The sequence below is a fragment of the Myotis lucifugus genome, unplaced genomic scaffold (genome assembly GCF_000147115.1).
Source record: "Myotis lucifugus unplaced genomic scaffold, Myoluc2.0 scaffold_219, whole genome shotgun sequence".
NCBI lineage: Eukaryota > Metazoa > Chordata > Mammalia > Chiroptera > Vespertilionidae > Myotis > Myotis lucifugus.
In genome coordinates, this window is record NW_005871267.1 from 447,164 (window position 1) to 468,473 (window position 21,310).

The 21,310-nt window shown below is 46.0% G+C and overlaps 1 protein-coding gene across 1 annotated transcript in view; it reads right to left on the reverse strand.

The window, feature by feature from the left end:
• The window catches only part of MAML2 (mastermind like transcriptional coactivator 2), a 355,155-nt gene extending 334,425 nt beyond the window's left edge, over positions 1 to 20,730 (reverse strand). The window contains exon 1 of the mRNA XM_006098085.3: positions 18,881 to 20,730. Within this exon, the coding sequence (XP_006098147.1) occupies positions 18,881 to 19,387 (507 nt within the window). The 5' untranslated portion in view covers positions 19,388 to 20,730. The remainder of the gene's footprint in view (positions 1 to 18,880) is intronic.
• Between the last annotated feature and the right edge of the window lie 580 nt (positions 20,731 to 21,310).

The following is a 21,310-nucleotide window of genomic DNA, read 5'->3' on the forward strand; positions in this document are numbered from 1 at the left end:
TGCCTTCAAACAGGATCCGTGTTGGAAAGATGCACTCTTCATTTCGCCAGAGGATTTCCAGGCCAAGTACTCCCAGCAGCATATGGCTGCCCCCTTGGCTCATCACCCTTGAAACACACACTCTCCAAGATCTTTTAATTCTCTCCACTTCATAAACGTGGCCAATCTCCGAAGCACAGTTGCCTTCCTCTGCTGCAAGAGGATTCAAGAAATGCTAAACCCTCATGGGACATTGTCATTTCTCCTGTGATGGAATATGGGCGTTTACCTTTTAGAATCTTAAAAAAATCTCAAAGTCCAACCTCCCCTTTTTAACATTTAAATTCCTGAAGCTCCTGCTTCTAGGGCTGAAGGTCACAATCTCCTCAAAAGATTAATCTGCGTTTTGTTATACTTGACTAAAAATCTTCCAAAGGTCAAAGAAAGAGCCATATTTGTGAAACCCTTTACTTCACTGAATTTCTAGATATTACTTTTTAAGTAATCAATGATGCATCCATGCATAAGCAAGTCAACGAAAGTTTAGAAATTTGTTTTCCTAATAGGACTAGTAAAGTCTCCAGAATTCAGAGTGTGCACGAAATGTCTATAGAACAGTTTTATTCTAAATATAGGAGACTGTAAAGGCATAAACAATTTACTCAGCTTACTGGACTGCCTTTCTTTGAGCTGTCCTGTCTATCTTATACACATGTAGCAACCCTCATCCCCTCTGTGCATGTTTGATGGGCATATGTCAAAGTAAAACCACCTAGCAATTTCATTTCTTCCTCCCCTCAAATTACCAATATGATTGGACCATCAAATTAAGCAGCTAAATGCCAAATTTTCTTTTTTTAGATCACACACATTTTTGAGTTAGATGACTGGAAAAATAGTCCTGAAGTCTGGGCTTTCAATTTTTTTTTTCATAACAACTTCTCAACAGTTCAACCTCTTTAGTAAATATGAGTAAAGAAAGCGAGCTCCCAGTCACAGCACATGTTTACAACTAAGTTAAAGGCTCTTAAAAATAGGGTGTTTGATGGTCCACTGCCAAAATACGAACTCTAGCAGCCTGGAGCGCACAGCTAATAATAAAGAGTCAGTGTTTCTACGAAAATCCCTGAGACCAAGCTCCGACTGAGCTTTATCCTTTTCACCGAGAAGTTCCCCACAATGACACAGAGACATAAATTTGGATTTAGAGGTCAAGGTGGGAGGAGAAGAAGGCTCAGAATGGTGGGAGGCCACTTAAAACCAAAGAAAAACATTGCTGGACCAGACTCAAAACTAAACTGCAAAACAGAACAAAAAAAAGTTCAGTTGCTACCTAAGGACTGCTTGCCTGCTGGAAAAGAAAAAAATGTTTTTAGATCGATAATAAAAGTCCAAGGTAAAGGAAACATGTCAAGGATGAAGACAGCTACATGTGCTTTCTGTCCCGATTCCTGAAACTCGAAAGAAATATTTGCATCTCTTAGAAAGAACTGGCTGCACGGTGTAGAGTGAAGAATCATACTGCCCTCGTTTCAGGGGATTCTTATTCCGCCCACACTTCACTGCCTCACTTCAGGTTCTGTGGCCCTTATAATCCTTGGAGAATATGACAAAACTGTGGGGCATGTCTACATTGAGAAGGTATACATCACACAGAATTTTACATTCAATTCAGGGGGTTCACAAACTCAAGACGCTCTAACACTTACCTTTCTAGGGTAAAAGGAAGCCATTGATATAAAGAAGGCATTTTCCAAGAGACCACAGAACCACTTCATTCCAGGTCCCTAAAGTGGAGCTTGGACATAATAGCTCAATACATATTTGCTAAAAATTTGCATTGAGGCAGCTATAGCAGAATTTGATTCCCAAAAGAAAGTGATTTCACTTATGTTCCAAGTGATCTCACTTATGTTTAAGGCATAATTTCCTCATTTCTACCTTTTATTTGTCTCTGTTTCTACCAAAAATGGATTTCCTTCAGAACGCTGATCATGAGTGACAGTATCTCCAACATTTTCACAGAAGAGGGGCTTGGGGGCAATCTGGTTGCAAGACAAGGAGGGAGTGAAGCTGAGTTTGCACTGCACTTTACAAAAATACTGAAAAAACCCTCCGTTACCCTATCAGAGCTCTCAGAGAGAGCTCTGGTGTATGGTGTATTCAAGGAACTTACAATTAACTTACTTAAACCTAACTTTATAAATGAATGTAAGGTCCACTCACAGTGTAATCTGGTCCTAACACAGGAAGAGTTAATATTTCACCAGGAATCTATATCCAATATCCTCCAAGTTCCGGTTCCTGAATCCTGAAGAATCCACCTGGAGACTTGTCAGCCATGCTGCCTTCTCTCTGTCATGGCGGATAGCAATAATGAACCATCATGGCTCTCTTTCTCATTGAGCTTGGATAGCATCTTAGACTCCTCTACAGTCCTCCAGGTAGCTACTACCAACTCTCCCTGGCATGCAAGTTGAATATGTTTGTCACTCACAAAACCTACATGTTCGAGTGCTTTCTGTCTCTTAAAAAAACAGGACACAGGCAACTATCTCAAAGAGTAATCTGTGGCCCCCTAGGCATCCATTCTGAATTTCATCTGTACTTAGGTGATGAGTTAACTCTAATTGTTATTGATTTTCGAAGGTCTTGTTGCACTTGGCTTCCAAACTCAGATCTGGATCACGTGCGCGCTAGCATCTGATATTATGTGTGTAACTGCCTTCTCTTGTACGCAGTAGGAAACCATAACTAGACACATGGCCAGGATCATCACCCTGCTCTGTTCAAATCCGGACTCTGTCACTCATGGCTGAATGATCTGGGCCTGTTCCTTCACCTCATACCTCAAGTTCCTCATCTGTCAAATGGGAATAACTACTTCACTGTGTAATTGTAAAGAAACATGAGTTAATATTCAAAAAAGACTTAGAAGAGTGCCTGGTATGTTGAAGACTTAATACATGTGATTTAAAAAAATCCGTTGACCCAAAAGGGTACCTGGAAGATCAGTGTTTCATATTTGGTGTATGATACATTTAGTCACAGAAATATAAAAGGTTGGGGCCCTTTACAAAAACATGCTCTCCGCCCGCAGTTTAATTTCAACAAACATTTACCAAATGCTTACTTACTAGGGGTCTGACAGTGTTGTATGCCCAGAAAATACAAAGATAAATAAGGCACATCTCTACCTTGAAGCAAAATCCCATCACTACTGAACTCCTGCATTTTCTCCAGATGAGAAAAGAAAGGCCTGTCAGCATAAAAACGATATTTAACTTGGATCAGAGTGGATTCAAAATCACTTCTCAGCAAAGGGCTGCAGGTCTCTCCCTTAAGCTCCGTCTATGATATTCATTCCAAAATAAGCAACAGCAAGGAGAAAAACTTAGACCCATCTTGGTGTCAGAGATGAATCTGCTTCCCTGATTCAAGATCAAGTTTCTCTTCATAAAAACCTTTAGCCTTCTCTCCCCAGGCCTTCGAGTTGATTCACTAGACTCAAATAGAGAGCCAAGTGTGGGCTTTCATAAATTAAAAAGAACTTTTCTCACCTCACCTTGCATTCTTACCAATTAATACATTTTTTTAAAAAGAAAAATAACAAGACTCTTTTTTTCCCCCAGCCTCCCTTATTCTAGACTTGATGTGCCCTGGTTGTCTGACATCCTCGTTCCATTCATGATTGCCATTCTTTCTAGGCGAGTCATTGCTTCAAAGTATGTGTGGGTGTGCTTGGGGAAGCTCAAGACATTCAATGGCCTCATCTTCGATGCAAATTCAGTGATGAATTTGTGGCCCAGCGACTCAACTTTGCCCACTGTGCACCCTGCACAGGCTCAGGGGTCAGAGGGTGGAGTGCTGCTCACTAGTGAAGGTAGCACGGGCCAGTTCAAGCCCTAAAACTGGTGTGATGATATCCCAGAGAACAAAGCGAGGTCGTCTGTGTGTGCACATTCAATAAACTGCAAATTGGCTATCCAAAAGTAAGATATTATTAGCATTTCCCAACTTCTCAGAGTCTGTTTCCTATTTGTAAAATTTTAAAAAGCTACACTTGCCTTATTTATAGCACGGGGTTTCTGTGAGGACTCTACGGGTTGTGTCTATCTGAGAAGATATTACTGACTTGCAAATGCCAGGTACTGTTTCTACTGCCTCCCGAGGGCCTGCTAAGCCTCTGCCTCCTTATGGCGCGGATGCTAATTTCCTGACCCTTTCTTTTCTGTTTCTATTGCTAGAGAGAGATGATATCCTTCTTTTCCTCAAAACGTGCCTTTCAGCAGTTTCTCTTTAATTCTCAAACCTCAGTGACTTCTAACAAAGTGATTACTACAGCTCCAAGGCACAGAGGATGCTGACACGACCCCCCTCCTGTGCAGAAGCTTCAGAAGCAGAATTTTGCTCCGACGGCCCCAAGCAGCACACAGCCTGGTCCGGGAAGGCCACTGCGCAGGCAGCTGTCCAGGCTTGCGGCAGGCACTGGCCAAGGAGGGCATCTTCCAGGGGAGCCATTTGTTTATGGTCATCACTTTCCACTTCCCAGGGTGTTTCCCAGCTTTGCTTCCTTTTCATTGACCCAAGTCAATCTCCAGTCAGCCACATTATGGAATAAAGGGCGGAGCATTATTGTATCAGGAGTTGAATTTACCTCCTTCATGTATTTGTTTACTCTCTGTCCTCCCCCCACCCCTCACTGAAATGTAAACTCCATTAAATAAGGACTTTGTCTCTCCTGTGTGGTTCAAGGGCCTAACACAGGGCCTGGGCGTACAATAGGCACTCAATATACATAACCTCTCTTCCATCATCCTTTTCCTTGCACCAGTGTTTTCTACTCATGAGGAATGGGGCTATAGAGGTTCAATCTGGGAAGAATCTTATGAGATCACCATGCCCCTGTAGCTTTCAAAGGGGGTTGTAGCACTGCAACCATGTTTTCAATTACATGAGGCATATCTAGATCTGCATATACACACACACACACACACACACATGTATGTGCCTTCATGTGATTAAAAACTAGTGTTTATATTTAAAGTTATATATGCTTTAGTGTGATTAGAAATTTAGGAGAATATATATATATATATATATATATATATATTCTCCTAATTAAATAGGAGGTGGGGACCTAGGTTGCCTACCACATGTTATTCCACCTCTCTCTCCTACCTCCAGTCCTGGAAGACTCATAGGCAGCTCTGGTTTAAATACTACAGATCTGGTCATTCACTCAATAAATATTTATTGTGGATCCAAAATATTCCAGAAACAGCTGGGGGCTGGGGATGTAGATGGTGAACAAAACTAGGAGGTTCCTGGTCTCACGGAGCTTACATCCAGTGGGGAAAATAGGAAATGCACAAATAAGTAAGGAATGGACCTAAGTTCAGATAGTGATAAAAGTTATGAAGACAATAAGACCTCTATAACTGGATAAAGTGATGGGGAAGAGGAGAGAGGAAGAGAGATCCATCATGTGTGTGGGCATTAGTTAGGGTAGCCAGGGAGGTCTCTCCAAGGAGGTGATAATTGAACTGAATCCTGTGTGACAAGAATAACCTAGTCAAGCAAAGTGCTGAGGAATCCAGCCCTGTGAGGGTACAGAAGCAAAGGAGGAGTGACTAACCCCAAGGTCACCCTGGTAGTTAGCAATAAAGCTTGGTCTCCTTCACTCCACTTACCATAATGATCTAGTGATCTTTTTCCTAGTTTCTGCAATTTGGCATACTCTTGTTTTCTGCAGCAATTTCCTTTAAAACTGATACTATACTTTTTAATGCAGTTCCTCATTTTTATTTTCTCTGCAAAGTCACCTATGTAATCAGTGTGTGATTTTTAGTCTACATATACTAAAAATAGTCATGGTAAACAAAGGGCGTGTGTGTGTGTGTGTGTGTGTGTGTGTGAGAGAGAGAGAGAGAGAGAGAGATAGAGAGAGAGAGAGAGAGAGAGAGAGAGAGAGAGAGAGAGAAGAGAGAGAGAGAGAGAGATGGGGATTCAAGGCATATTTTTTAAGCAAAAGTAAGACCCAATCCATCCGAAAAGAAAGAAAATGTGACTTCCTGTATCTTAGTATTTTAAAAAAGAAAAAGCCATGTTGTATAGTGTAATACCAAGATATTTTCATCTAAAAATCCAAAAAAAAAAATCTTAACAGAGGAAAAGCTAAAGAATTGAGAAGTTACAGAAAAAAAAAATGTCACCACCTCTATGGCTCTAATCTAACAGATAATAAAGCTGAGTGTGTCTACCCTTTGAAACAAAATAAAACAACCACAACCAAATGACCCTTCTGGCTACCTGCTAGTGACATCTTGCTTTCTGAGAGAAAATGCACTGGAGCCGAAGATGTGAGCCACAGACCGGGAAGCATGGAGGAGTCCTGAGATGCAATTTGCAGAGCGGTGCTCCGAAGAAGTCAAGGGCTATGGAGGAAGGGGCCTGTGCTCTCAAAGAAATGAGCTAGATTTCATATTTGTTTGGGTAAATTTTCCTTTGTTGGTTTGTTTGGAGCAGCTCCTGTGCATTCCTCCCGCCCACCCCCGGCCCCCCAACCTGCCCAGTTTTATTAAGTCCCTAAACAGATCTGAGTTTTAAGGGCTTAGAGCTGCCCTTGGGAAATAGGTGATTACTCTCTCTGCTTAGGGTTTTAGTGATAAGGAAAAGAAAAAAAAGGAGGCAGTGGATTGAATTCCCCTCCTCCAGGCTAATTTCTCAGTGACTCTCATTTGTAGTTCCCTTTAAAGCAGACACATCTTTTTAACATGAAGTGGTGACACATGTACAATCCCATCCATTAACCAGCACTTTGCGATTGTTATGTGTATGTGAAAGAAAGACAGAAGAGACAAACAGATGGAGAGACTGATGCATAGAGTGGAAACACTAGTCAATTCCTGAGGAAGGAAAGCGCCACAAGAATATTTTCCTTCCCGTTTTACATTTTGTAGTCCATGTAACTATTGGGAATTGCTTTATCCACGGAAATGTCACCAGTGCAGTTGGGAGAATCTGGGGGGAGGAATCACTGTTCCCTCTAAAAAAATAAATTTGATGGATCAAACTCTAGTCCTACAACTGTGTTTCTCAGGGTAGCACCCTAAACCCCAACACGCAGGGTCAGACATGGAGCGGCAAGTTCGTTATTTCTAGGAAGAGTGTTAGGTAATTGGCATGGCTGTGGGGTTTTCCCTTCGCGGAGCTTGCTCCCAAAATGACTTCAGATTCTCTTCGCTTGCTTTTAAAAACAAAGCATTACCACCCTGGGCACCTTTCCTTCTTTGGATTCTTCCTAACAGATATATTTGAGAAGAGACTGAAATTTGAAAAGCAAAAGATCAGGGAACTTATTCAAGGTTTGTCAGCTCAAAAGGGGCCACAGAGGCGATCCCAACCACACACCCAGCGCCCCTTGCTTTTCCAAGAAGAAAAGTAAGGACCAGGAAGGTAAAAGGCCTCGACTAACTTGCCCTACTAGTTAGTATAGTGGGAGCACTAGGACCTTCAACGCTGAATTCCCAGGCCAGTATTCTTTCACCCTATCACTAATGAGGATAGTAAGTATAATAGAGTATCACTTCCTCCTGGCTTATTCATTCATTGTGAGGTGTAAGATGGAGAAAAATGGGGGATTGAGAGTAATTTGAGTTTAGAAACACTGGAATTCAAGTGTTTATGCCTGAATCAAGAATATGCTTACTTTCCCCCCTGCCTGCTGTGCTAGCTAGCAAAGTCTTCTGTGACCTCGAAGATCGAATGCAATTACATTGCCCATATATATTTGCTATGCTGCTTGACTCTCCCAAGGGCAGCATAACAGTACAAGGGGAGTGACATCTTTATGAGGTTAACCCTTTTCTGCTTTAAGAGGAGGCTACCGAAGGCAGATGTGTTCCCTGGAGCGTAACCAGAATGCTGGAAATGTAGTAGTTAGGAGGAATGACAGCACCAGGCCACCATTCAGGAGGGAAAAAGCAAATTGTTATTTGGAGGAAACAGTGACCTGGGGAAGCCTAGGAGAATACTGATGCCATGAAGTGAATGTGGGATGACAAAAGGGGTGGGGCTTGAATTATAATACAGTGAAAAGAGACAAAGAAACTAATGTAGCTTAAGTTCCAGCAGGCTAGGTTCTTTCTGCATTATCTCATTTAACCGTTGCAACCTTTTGAGATAGTTCTATTATCACCAAAAGCAGAAAATGAGTCTCAAAGATTGCGGACGGATCACGAGAATTCTCGCTTCATATTACGCAGTGTTTTGCAAAGTATCATACTTCCACAAGATATTAGCTTGTAAGAACATGTACTAAATAACTTTAAAATGCAATGGGTATTTAATTTTAAAGCGTGCCTTTAACATTTATCTAAAACGTTTTTTTGTACTCAAATAGAAACTTATCTGGCCACTGGGTAAAGCTAGCAATAAAACTACTGGTCCGCAATGTGTTAAGTAACCAGTCTTGGGGTGACACACCTAAAGAGGTGGAATCATCTTCCATGCTGAGGTTTTCTGGGTCTGATCCAGTTAACCCTTGCGAAGTTACAAATTACCCCAAAACTTCGTGGCTTCAAACAGGGATGCCATGTTCCCCATGATTCTCTAGGTTGGCTGGGTAGTTAACCCTCAGCTGATTTCTCCCGGGCTCACTCACTCAGATGGCTGCATTGAGTCAGGGAGCTGGCTGGTCTCAGATGGCCTCACTCTTGTGTTCACAGTTGGTGCTGGTTCAAGGCAGGGGCACCTTAGTCCTCTGCATGTGGATGCTCATCCTCCCATCAGCTGGACCAGCTTCTTTCCATGGTGGTGTCAGTGTTCCAAGAGGGCTTGTTTTGTTGTTTTTAAATCACTTTATTTGGGTGTGATTGACATATAAAACGCTGTACACATTTAACATATACAATTCTGTAAATTTGGGGATGAGTACGTGCCTATGAAACCATCGCCACCATCAAGACCATACACATATCCACTGCCTTCCAAAGTCTTCTCCTGCTATTATGATTATGTGGTAAGAACACTTAACATAGGTTTACCCTCTTAACAAATTTTAAGTCCCAGAGAGCCTCCTAAAGCCCATCCTCAGAATTAGGACAGTTTCACTTCTGTCAGATACTCTTGGTTCAAACAAATCACGGGGTCACTTAAGACTGAAGGGGGGAAATGGCGTCCACTTATTGCTGGGAGAAGTGGCAAAGTCCCATTGCAAAGGGATGGAAGGCAACATCGTGACCATTCACAAAACAGCCTCCCATAGGCTTTCCACTCCATGCTCTGTCTCCTAGCAAAACTTTAATAAAAATTCCAAGTTGCCCTTAATGTTCTTTTTATAGGTTTATAAAAAGTCCTTAATTAAAGGACTACTTTCTAGAACCTGTTGTCAGAAAACTTGAGTTCTAGATCTATTTCTACTGCAGTGGGATCGTGGAACGCTTTCTTTGAAGTGGGCTTTAGTTTTGTCATCTACGAGAAAGAGTTCGGTCTGTTTTCTCTCTAAGGGCTCATGCAATTCTATCCACTGACAGTGTCTTATTCTTAGATCAATATGAACTAGCTTCCTGGGGGATGGGCAGGATGGAAACGAAAAGGGGTAGAAATCAGATGGCCTCTATTTTGCAACATGCTCCCTTTGATTGCTGTGGGTGCAGAACCTGGGAGGCAGTGCGCCAACGGCATGTCTGCCCATGGGTGGTGCATTCACCCTTCCATGATCTTGTGCTGTTCTGACCATGTCCACATATTATATGCTCAGGGGGCACAGGCCCTCCAGCATTACGTAAAGGGCTTCTGGACCTGGTTAGACAAAGCACCTCCCAGGCAACACACTCACCCCAGCTAAGCAGACAGGAGAGGTGGGAAGGCTCCTGAGTGGTCTCTTCCTGCGGGAAATGCGTCGCTGCAAGCTCTCTCAGAAAGATATTGTTGCCTCGTCTATGGAAGATCAGGTTCCCAAGGAGCAAACTAATGTTTAATTTAGCACAAAGATAGCTCAGAAGCTCTTTCCGGGGGCCCGCGCCTGTGAACAGATCCACACGCAAAGAGTCTCAGCGAGAAAAGGAAGCTCTCCTAGTGCAAAGGCTACAGGACTTGGGCGCAACCCCGGCTGAACCAAAGCCCCCACCGGTTGCTTGTCAGGAGGACCGCTGCTCTTTCCTGTCTATTCTTACGTCTGTACTTTGCACGTGTTCTTCACACGTCTGTGAAACAAGCCGATGGGATAAGCCACTAGCACATACTTTTTGCAGCCTGAGATGACACGATGCAGTGTGGCAATCCAACGTGCAAGCCTTAGCCGGGTTAGCGAGTATCAGTCCACTTAGGTGAACGACAACAAAACACGCAGTCACCCCAGCTTCTCAGCCGGAGAATGGTTTTGTTTTTACATAATTCAGACTTCAGAGACCTCCCGAAATGAGCAATGTATACTTAAGCCTGGCGATCGTCATTCCAAAGACGCAGTAAGGTACAAACTGTATTCAACTCAGCCACTTCTTTGCACCCTGGTTACCATGATTCTAAGAGATTACACTGTGTCTCCAGTAGACTCCTGGTAAGTTATTAGCAGTTGCAGCAAACTTTCGCCTTAAGTACATTTTCTGAAAACAAAACAAAAAAACCCTCAAACGTGTAATTAACTTTCTATTCAAATCCATCACAATTACCTGAAAACAAGTCTGTTGTACAATGAAGTCTGTGGGGCTTCATGTGGGTGAGTTATTAGTGGGTTGGAAAAGATCCACAAATATAACTCAGCCACATTTCTGACAAAAGAGAGCTTTTTAAACAACAGTGTTAATGATTCCGGATTAATGTATGAACCTGTCATAATGTCATAATGACTCGTGGAACATTGTAAAAACAATACAAACCAAATCAAACCAAACCCAGCATGAGCTTGACGCTACCTTTTCTAAGAATATTATCCCTCCCAAGGAGGCGGGGGGTGGGGGGGTTGCAAGTCTAAATGATGGGGAATAAACAAACAAACAAACAAAATTCTGACTCCATCCTTTGCTCAGAGTCAGAACCAACACGTGCATCCTTGCCCAAACACCACCCACCCAACAAGATTATTCTTACTCTAATCCTGTCTCTTCTTCATAAAAGCATTGTGTTTTGGGTTTAGATTGATCATCACTAAAACTTGCTTGGAAGGAAGCCTTGGCCAATTTTCCACGTGTTTCCCACGGAAAGTCACATTTTAGGGGGCACTGAGCAAAGGTGGGAGCCCAAGCTGGGAACCACAGCGAGGCATAACACTTTCAACCCGCTCCTGGGGAAGAGGGCGAACTTGCATTGCCCATTCACTTGCAGCTCTTTGCAGTGAGCTCATTGATTCTTCAGCAACTTGAGCCGGGGTCTGGCTTTCAAGAGCATAAATTTAAAGCTCCACAGCTGGGAACGTCTAACTCTTTGTCATTCTGTGACCAGATTCACTTAAGAATTATTCATCAGTCTGAATTAATAATTCAGTTAAATGGTAAATTTGGGCTATTCAGTTCTAATGATTCCAAACTCTCAATAGATGGTTTAAATTTCTCATTTACCCACAAAGCCCACATGCCACACTCGCCGGGCAAATGAATGGAAACCCAGCCTCTATTCTCGAAGAAGTGAAAAGTCAAATAAACACTCACTCTGGCCCAATTCCGGAAGAGGACTCCTAGAATCCCAGGATTTGAAGAAATATTAATGGACTCTTTTCTCAAGAAGGACACTATTTAACCCATTCCAGGGACATGTAAACCTAGCCCAGATGACATCTCCATATTAAACTACTCAGGGAAACTGGATACTATGATATCCCTCACTAGCCATTTTAAGTAAATATTAAAGAGAAAAGCCATGTCCTTCTACTGGGTGCCCCTGACACGTTCTGGAGGTGGAATCCATGGCTGGGAAAAGCACGAATCTGACTTGAGTATGTCACATGTCAGATCAATAAAAACAGCTAAAATTTACTGAGCCTCTACCAGGTGACAGGCAGTTACCTCACTTACTCAATGACCCTAAATAGTTAGTTCTATTACTGTTATTCCATTTTACAAGTGAGGAAACCGAGGCAGAAGAGGTTAGCTAACTTAACCACGATGACATAGCTATTAAGTGGCAGCGTTCACCCCTGACCCCAGGCTCTTCACTGCTATGCTGCCTTGCCTCCTTAAACAGCCATCTTTAACACTTCTGTTTCCAACCCCGCCCACTCTGTTTTTAGACTGTCAATACTAAGAGGGGAAAGGCTACATCAAATTACTCATCATGGATACATTAATTCTCATGGCATAGAAGAGCTACAGATACATAATTCTTTAATGAATAAACAAAAAATTTCTCCAAACTTTAAAAGCATTCATATCCACAATCTTGATATGAAATGTCAGAACCTTCACTAAAACCATGAAGAGTGTAGCGCATGTACATTCTGTTGTTTGCCCATTTTCATAGCCATTCATTTGACAGTTGGTTGTGGTGGGGCCTGACTGTAGCCTTCTTCCAGCCTTGTGGAGCATGGGCGAACTTCTCACTTCCTTCTAGAGGAAATGAAACAGCTTTTGTTCTTTCGCATCTCTTCCTTAGATTGTGCAGGAAAGGGTGGAAGCTGGCAGCCGTAGGTAGATAGCCCACTAGCTCTGGTCAGCATCCCAGCATCATGCCTTGAATCAGAGAGCAAAGGAACTGTTGGCTTTTCCCCTCTGCCATCTATTCCATGTGGTACCTTCTAATATTCCAGTAAACTTTGGGGGAAGTAAACGATTGGTAACACACCTGCATTAAAAAGCAAGTCAGAAAGTAAGGAAATCTCAAAGACCATCTGGACTTGCAGCCTTTCATAAATCTCTACTCACATTTTTTTTAATGAAATCACCTTTTCCAAGTTAGTAAACAAGCAAACTCATTTGTTGGAAGATCAGTTTACACATCAAGGGAACACACTCTTACCCACAGGGCAATTCTTATTGGCCCTGGAAGGCCTCCTGAGTCTGAGAGGAGGAGTTGGTTCTGCTTCTTTTAGTTTCTCTTTTGTGTCTAGCTAGTATGCTTTTAAAACCATCTCCTTTGGATGCCAAAGGCCATGTCATGCTGTATATAACTCACTGTGAATGGGCGAAGTGTGTAAATAGCAAGGCATTAAGCCGCTCAAGGGACCTGCAGATAGGTAATACAGAACACTTAGGCAATATGCTATGAGAAGAGGCGGCTGGAGGGGAAATGTAATACTTGTCTTCAAGTATATGAAAGATTATTATTGCTTCATAGATGCTGACTCCTCTGAGTCGTCCTTGCTCTACCATTTTCCAGGGCTTCTGACTGTACTCTTGCCAGAGCTCCTGACCTTCCCTGAAGAAGATCCACCCTACTTATGCCCGGAATGACTCAAACCCAACCACAGGGGAGTCGGGCTTCCTTCTCTGCCCCCAGACACCTAACATTCATGGCTATCCACTCTCAGCTACCCCATTCCACATTCCACATTCACTCCCTCCTCATAGGCCCTCGTGGTGACCCACAGTCTCCAAAGAGCTCTCCCAGCCTGGATTTGAATCTCTCTCCTACCGGCTATCAACAGTGCTAATGCTTAGAGTACCTATGTGCCAGGCACTATGCTGACTGATTTGCCAAAGAATATTAGCTTTATTTTACAGATGAAGATCCTGCTGCTCCAAAAGAATAAAGTTATTTCCCCAGGCTCATATAGCTAGTAGGTGCGAAGTAAGGATCTGAACACACGTTGATCTACAACAGTTATGCATTAAATGCCTCCATTTACTGCATCCCTAAGCCTCAGTTTACTTATTTTAAAGTGGGGCAAATGTTGCGTATGCACCTGTTTGGGTTTTTGTTTGTTTTTGGTAAGGCATTACATAAAATATGTAATAAAAGTGCTTTGTACATTCTAGGGCTCAATAAATATTTATTCTTTTCTCCAGCTGACTGTCTATATCAGTTTTGGTCCATTCTACCTAATTTTGCTGTTACTTTATTGATATGGTCTTGATTAGCCTACTAGACTATAAGTATGCAGGGACTATGTCTTTTGCTGTATTTCTGTTCTCCGGAATGTGAGGGAAATTAGCATGGAGGATGGAGAAAAAAAACTTAGAATTATTTTCCTTAAACATGACCCCGCCTATGAACATATGTAAGGGACTAGATTAAAGGCCAAGGAAGTAGTAGAAGCCACTCAGGATGGTTTAGCTGCTATGCAGAGCAGAACTGGATATTTTTTCAAATTTCTTTCTAGGATATTTGAGACTACATTGCAGTGATAAACACACATACACCATCACTAAAAACAAAAACAGGTAATCATGCCCACTCGTTTAGTCACATTTAATTGCTATGTTTCAGAACATTTGAAAACCCATGCTTGTCTTGGCACTTCCAAAAGGTGTACAGTATTAGGGAAGCCATACAGTATCAAACTTTAACACTCAGGAACATTGGATGGACATCACCTGGCGATGACTTTATTTCAAAGAAAGCGGATGACTTCTCTCAATAAACAGCGGCCTAAACAAGCAAGACATATTGGTTGACATAACATCGCTTCGCTGTCAAAGCGAGCTTTCTGTCTGTCACTTTTGGATAAAGGATTGTACCAACTTCTCTCTCCACTTGAACTCTTTTGCTTTTGTGAGATCTTTTAATTGTATTTACTTGAAAGAAGTAGTAGGAAGGTCCTGGAGAGATAAGAACTCTCCCTTTATTACTCTGTTCTGGAAAACAGAACAAAAATAGGTCGGTTCTTAAGGAAATGATGGCCGCATACATAAATAATGTAAACACTCCTATCACTGTCCTGGGAGGACATTTATCACACCGACAGCCACGGAAACCGACATCTGGCCAATAAACCGCTCCTGTGCTCAGCCCCCTCCTTACAGTGTAGAAATTTTGAGTTGCCAATTGGAAACTTGATTATTATCAGTCAAAAATAACCAGGGAACTCTGGCAATGATTGAACTTGCTTGACTTTCTTAAGCTAACAATTAACATTTTAGACTATTGTTGACAAAATATTTAACTTTCCCATACTGCGTGTGCAAACGACTTTCCTAATATTCCTTAGACACGCCTTTCCCAAGCTGCCCAGGTCCACGCAGGGACCTGTAAGAGGAGTGCATTCCGAGGCCCCAAACACTTTCGCAGCATAGTCCCTGCGAACTAGGACTTTCTGGGGCCTTCAGGAACACTTAAGCACACTGATATCTCCGTCTTATCTTGACAGCACTGTATTTGAAGCACCAATCCCTCTATTTACAATAAAAGCCATTTCACCATTTCAAACACTCAGCTGAAAGGATACTCTGAATCCCTGGAAAAACTGGTATTATGACCTGTTGTTTCGTAGTTTATCATTAGAAATACTAGCAATAATGCCTTGCATTTCTGCAGTGCTTTAATTTTTCCAAAGCCTGTTCGGAAACACACACTCATTGGCTTCCCTTAACAACCCAGGGCCGTGTTATTGTTCTCTCTGCTTTACAGATGACTGTTAAGTGGCTTGTCCTAGGTCACCCAGCTGGTAGTGATCAAGCAGGCACAGAACCGAGGATGCAGACCCCTCGTCTGATCTGCTTTCTTTCCTCCACACTACATTAGAGAGAAGATAATCTCTACAGCCAAAGATGACTTGGAACCACTTATCTCTCCATCCTAGCAACAGCGTATGCAACAGAAAAAGAGCTTGTCTCAGGCAAAAGGGAAAGATTGATAATGCACCACGGAAGCTCAAACTGTGCTGTTCCTTGGACCAGCAATTACTCAGTTTTACAGTTCATTCAGAGATTCAAACATACTTCCCCAGAAAATGATTTAGTGCCGAAAGCCTGCTCCCAGTGGTTAGAAATGCAGATCTTCTTTAAGCCCTACAATCCGGGCCCTCGAAAAGGCCCTGTTCCTGCAGTCCCTGCAGCCATGGGGCTTCCCCTGAACTTGTACTTGAGCTAAATGAAGAAACTGGCTGAGTAAGGGCTGCAGATTTAGGCTGTCAATGTGGACAGAATTAGAACTGGCTTGGAGGTTATTCTTGCATTGTTCTTGCATCTTAGGCTATTAAAATAACTCAGACATTGTATATTTCTTGCAGTATAACACTCCTCAAAGTCAACACTATCTCGTGGAACACAAGTTCCCCTTTCACCGTCATTCAGATATTACCGACTATATACAAGGCATTGTGCTAGCAGGTAGGCAGGATACGGAGCTTTCAGATGAGGACACAGTGCGTATCTGACTTGAGTTGGTCAATATTCTCTGCCTTTCTCCAAAGGGTGTTTATGGCCACTTATGAGATACCAATTAATGATTAAAGTGATACATTCAACACACCCAGACAGAAATAAATCTGGTTACGGACACCACCGCAATACAATGAAGAAGGCACTCTGACACTTATTCTGCACAAAAGGCCCCTTTAAATTCATAGTGTTTTGGAAAATAAGAGGAGCAGGAGTGAGGCGAGACCTACAGGTCTAATGGGCTTGGTGAATCGCTCCCAAACGCCCAGACCCTTCGCACACAATGTTATCAGGTTAATACAGTACTTGCATCACCATCGCTGAGTGCCATGCTGAGCAACAAAGCACCAAATTTAGAAGCTAAAATGGAGAAGGGAATTTCCAATAACCAAAGGGGGGTGTGGGGGGGGGGGAGTATTACCCCTTGCAATGCCACACATTTTCAATGAAAAACAACTATTAGAAATGAACTGCTCTTTTGACCCCTAACTCACACGGCCCCTCTCATCATCACTGGCTGGTGGTTAGGAGAGAGCACACGGGAGGATTCCCGCTGAGACCAGGAGTGGGACAGCGGCCACCCCTGCCTTCTGCAGCACTAAAGCCTTCAGTTGGGAAAGGCCAGACACTGTGCTCTCACTTCCTCCCGCCGTGGCTATTGCTAATCGTGAAGTTACAATCACTGCTGAAGTTGGTTTCATTTCGCATCCCAAAACCCTCAAGTGAAAAAAAAGAAAAAAAGAAAGGCAGCCTCATCTTACTTCCAAGTGGGAGAAAAGCAAAAGCCAGAAGAACAAGGCCATGAGCAGGCGCGCCGCCTTCCTTGCCGAGGCTGGGATGCGAGGGACACATCCAGGCTTGGCACCCAGAACAGAGGTCAGTCTTCTCCACTGAGCAGGGCTGGGCGCCCCGGTCCCTGTATCATCCCCAGAAACACTTACCAGGAGACCGGGAAGCACACAAAGCCGTATTATTGGGAGACTTGCAGACAGATTATAAATTTACTGGGGACAATCGAGGCATTTAGATACTTTTGGCTGCAGATGCTGGTGACACACACATGCATACAAACCTCATTCTTCTCGCCATTGGAGTGACTTTCTCGGCCTCTCCCCCCACCCCCGCCCCCCTCACCTCAGCATCTCTCCTCCACAAAGCAAACTCCCCTAGCTCTCAGAGGGAATTCCAGGGAGAGGTGGGGACAGAGCAGGTGGCAAGGAGAGGACATGAGTCTTTGAAGCTCTAACAGAACCCCACAAACCAATTTTGCTCAAGGATAAAGCAGCAAACACTGGGCAATTTAACTGCTAGCAGTTATTTTTCATCTGGAGTCGGCGCCAGGAAGTTGCAGTTCTAGGCATCCCAAGCAAAAAGTGTGCCTGTGGCCGGGGGGAGAGCACCCTCCTAGGCCCCTGAGTTTCTGGAAACCATCCCTACAGGGATAAGGGGGAGCGACAGAGAAGCGTGCTATGGGCCCGTCTGTAGGGTGTCCCCTGCCTAGAGCCCCTTTTCAAACTCTGTTGGAGAAGTTCAATGTAGCGCCCTCCTTCCTTTGGGCTTTTTGAGTACTTTTCGGCTGGCCTGGCTATTTCCTGTTGCTGACTTTCATTAGGGCTGACTTGGGCGAACTGGAGCTGTGCTGTGAGCAGACCCAGGACGCAGGAGCTCAGAGATGGAAGGAGCTGGTGGGGCTGCGGGGCTGCAGGGCTATGGGGCAGGGCTCCACCTTCTCCCCAGAGGCCGGTGGCCCAGCAGCTTGGGGGAAGCTTGCACATGGCAAGCAGTCACCTGACCAGGACTGGCATCCAAAAACCAATGAGTCAAGGGATACTCCCTCTGGGACTGGGTGGATCTGTGCTTCCAGGGGAAGAACTTCCAGCCAGGAACCTGATCAGAACTTTCAGGTTCGATGCCCTGTCGCCAGAAGTGGCTGAAGACAAGCCACTTCCCAGGATGACAGCTTGTCCACAGCCCCTCGGTGCCTGCCCACTTTAATGAACGCGGTCATTTGTCACTCGCCGAGGGCGGTGTCTATGAAAAGCAGCTTGGAGAGAGGGCTGGGGGAGGCTATAGAGAATCAGGGAGTAGGTCTCTGAAAACGATTCCCTCGCTGGTCTGGGATAGTCCCCTCCACATTCTGTTTTGTACTGAGGGGACCCTCAGGCACCTCTCTGTTGCCGATCACCTCTTGGGTTCTCTGGAAGGGGCCACCTCAGAGGCAGGAGGGGAAAGGGGCCGTTCAACTGACCAATGTTTTCAGGCTGAAGACTGGCTTGTTGGGCCTAATCAGAGCTGACTAGCCCAAGCTGGCGCATCCCCGGGACCTGGCCTTCCTCGGCGGCTCAGATCTTGCCAGGCTGTAGCCACCTCCTCTACAAGCTGTGGCCTCCGGGAGCCTCTGAACACTCGGGCTTCTCACCACGTAAGGAACACCCTCCACGTGGAGGAAAACCCGTGCGTGCGCACCCGCAGAACTTGCTGAGTAAGAGGATAAACCACACACTAGCACACCCATGGCCTTCGAGGCTGTCAGGTGACACCTGGGCCCTTCTCACCGCCCACCACTCCGCATCAGGCCACGGCGAGCTCTCCCCTCCCACTAGGCCACACGACCACAGCCAGAATCATGAGAAAACCAGGTGCCTTACCGCAATCAGGGCCGAGTTCCGCTGGTCCCCGGGGGTGGACGCTGGGGGTTGCTGCTCACCCTCGATCCCACCGCCGCCACCATTATTGCCGCTGCCGAGCAGGTGCTGCTGGTGGTGATGGTGATAGTCCGGCGGGGGCGGTGGGGCCCCTGGTGCTTGGGCGGCTGCAGGAGGGGCGGCGGGGGGCGGCGGCGGGGCTGCAGGGGTGGCAGCCGCTGCGGTGGCCTTGGCGTGCTTGCCCGTCTTCCTGGCGCCCTGGCCATGCTGGACGAGGCTCAGGAGCTGCAAGGTGCTCTCCCGCTCCCGGTCTGAGCTCTCAGCTCGGCCTCGTTCATAGCGGCCTTCACAGCTCAGGTGGTGCTGGCGGCAGACGGCGATGCGAGCCCGCAGGCGCTCCACGATGGCACTGTGCACTCTTGGGGTGACGGAGCCCCCTCCCAGGAGGCCCGCCCCGGGGGCCGCCCCTAGCCCTCCTGTGGGGGCCTGCGGGGGCGCTGTGTCCCCCATCTTCGTGGACACAATGATTGCTGCCTCTGGGATGGTGGGGTGGAAGGAGGCGGCCGCTGGCTAGTGCAGGCGAGTCTGTTCTTGACAATGTGGGCTCAGTGCTCAGGGCCACATGAATAGAGGTCTTCCGAGGTTTTGGGGGGGAGCAGTGGAGAAGGGGTGGGGGAGGGGCGTTGGTAAAAAGAGGACGAGGAGCAGGAATAGAAGAAGCCGGTGGTGGCGGAGGATGAGTGGGAGAGGAACCCCGATCGACTTACTCTGATGGCATTTGACAGCTCTGCACAAGTTAGACGGTGTCGGTGGGGTCCCCCCGCACCAAGCGGACAAGAGCCCCTAAGTACTTGGTCACCGCACCGCCGGGGGTTATAGAGCAAGAACTGAGGGATTGCCCGGCCAGAGGCAGGAAGAGGCAGCGGAGGGGACCGAGAAGGGTATGAATCCAGAGCCCGGCTGCCCCTCACCTAGTTGTTGCCGCAAATTTGTTAAGGGGATGTTTCTGCAGAGAAACGCATTTCGACCACCATGTGGGCAACCCGCAGCCTTCACTTTTCCTCCGGTTAAAAAAAAAGAAAAAAGTGCTGTTTCAGGAGGTTCCTGAAGTCAATGTTCAAACCGCACAAACATCGAGAGAGACTTCTGTCTTTTGGCTTCTCATTCCTCCTCCCTTCCCCTTGCCCCGGTGTGTTCTCCTCTTTGGGGGACAGTGGGGTGTCTTCTCCCAAAGGAGGGAGCCGGCTTCTCAATGGTTCGCAGTGTCAGTCCCTGGACTTTCAGACCATGCTGTTCTGTCCGGCGGATCCGGTCCCCGGCGCAGCCCTCATGCCTCTAGGTTTCCCAGCCTCACCGGAGAGCGAGCGGTCTGAAGTCCCGGCCACTGAGATCCTTCAACACATTCTCCCCCCTCGCCCCGCGTACGCTTCTGTTCCTCGCCCCCGGCTCTATTCTAACACAGGATCCGGACAGACAAACTCTTGCGAGAGTAATTTACAAACGAGGGTCCAACTTACAAACTTCCAGCAAATCGCACCGAGTCGGGTCCGGCCACTTGGCTGCCCACTTTTGTACATTCCATCCCGGCCAGCGGATCTGAGGGTCTGGACTCGCAATAAGCAATGTGCTTCTTCTCTCTCGGGTATTGCTCCGCTTGATCGGTGGAAGAAGAAAAAAAAAAGTAGCTTGTATTTTCCTTTCTCTTTCCCGTCTGTTGTTGGCCGCTTGGCTGACACTGGCTCCGCTGCCCGGAGTCACGGCGATACACAGGCTTTCATTGTGCTCCGATAGCAGAGGGAGAGAAAGAGAGTGAGACAGAGAGGGAGAGAGAGCGAGAGAGCCAGCAAGCTGCAGATGGGGGGACGGAGGGGGGCGGAGGGGCGGGCGGGAGAGCGAATCCGGGGCTCCCTGGTGGAAGGCTGGTGCCACTGCACGAGTGAGTAATTGCCGCCGGGCTCCGGGGAAAGGGGGCGCAGAGGGCCTCCCAGTGGCTGAAGAGGTAAATCCCAGGCCTGCGTGTCTCCGCGCTCAGCTCAGCTCAGCTCAGCTTCAGCCTCAGCCTCAGCCCCAGCCCCAGCCTGGGCTGAGGGGTAAGGCCCGGGAAATTCCCTAACCTCTGCACAACTACCTCATCAGCTGTAAATGTTTAAGAAATCCCCGGCCAGGGGATGTATTTTCCCTCTCGGACCTACCTTATGCCCCCCCCTGAGATATCATTTTCATTTTTCAATATGTTGTCAATGACACCCCTGAGCACCCAGCCAGAGCGGGGTGAGCTCTGTGTGACTGCGTGCCTGCGGGGCTTGGGGGTGGGTGGGGAGAGCGGGGTGGAGAGGAGAGGAAATCACACCCACAGCTCCTACAGGCAGGCAGGTATCTTGTCTACCTTCCTGTGTGCCTCTGGGCCCGGGTGATCAAGCAAACCAGACCAAC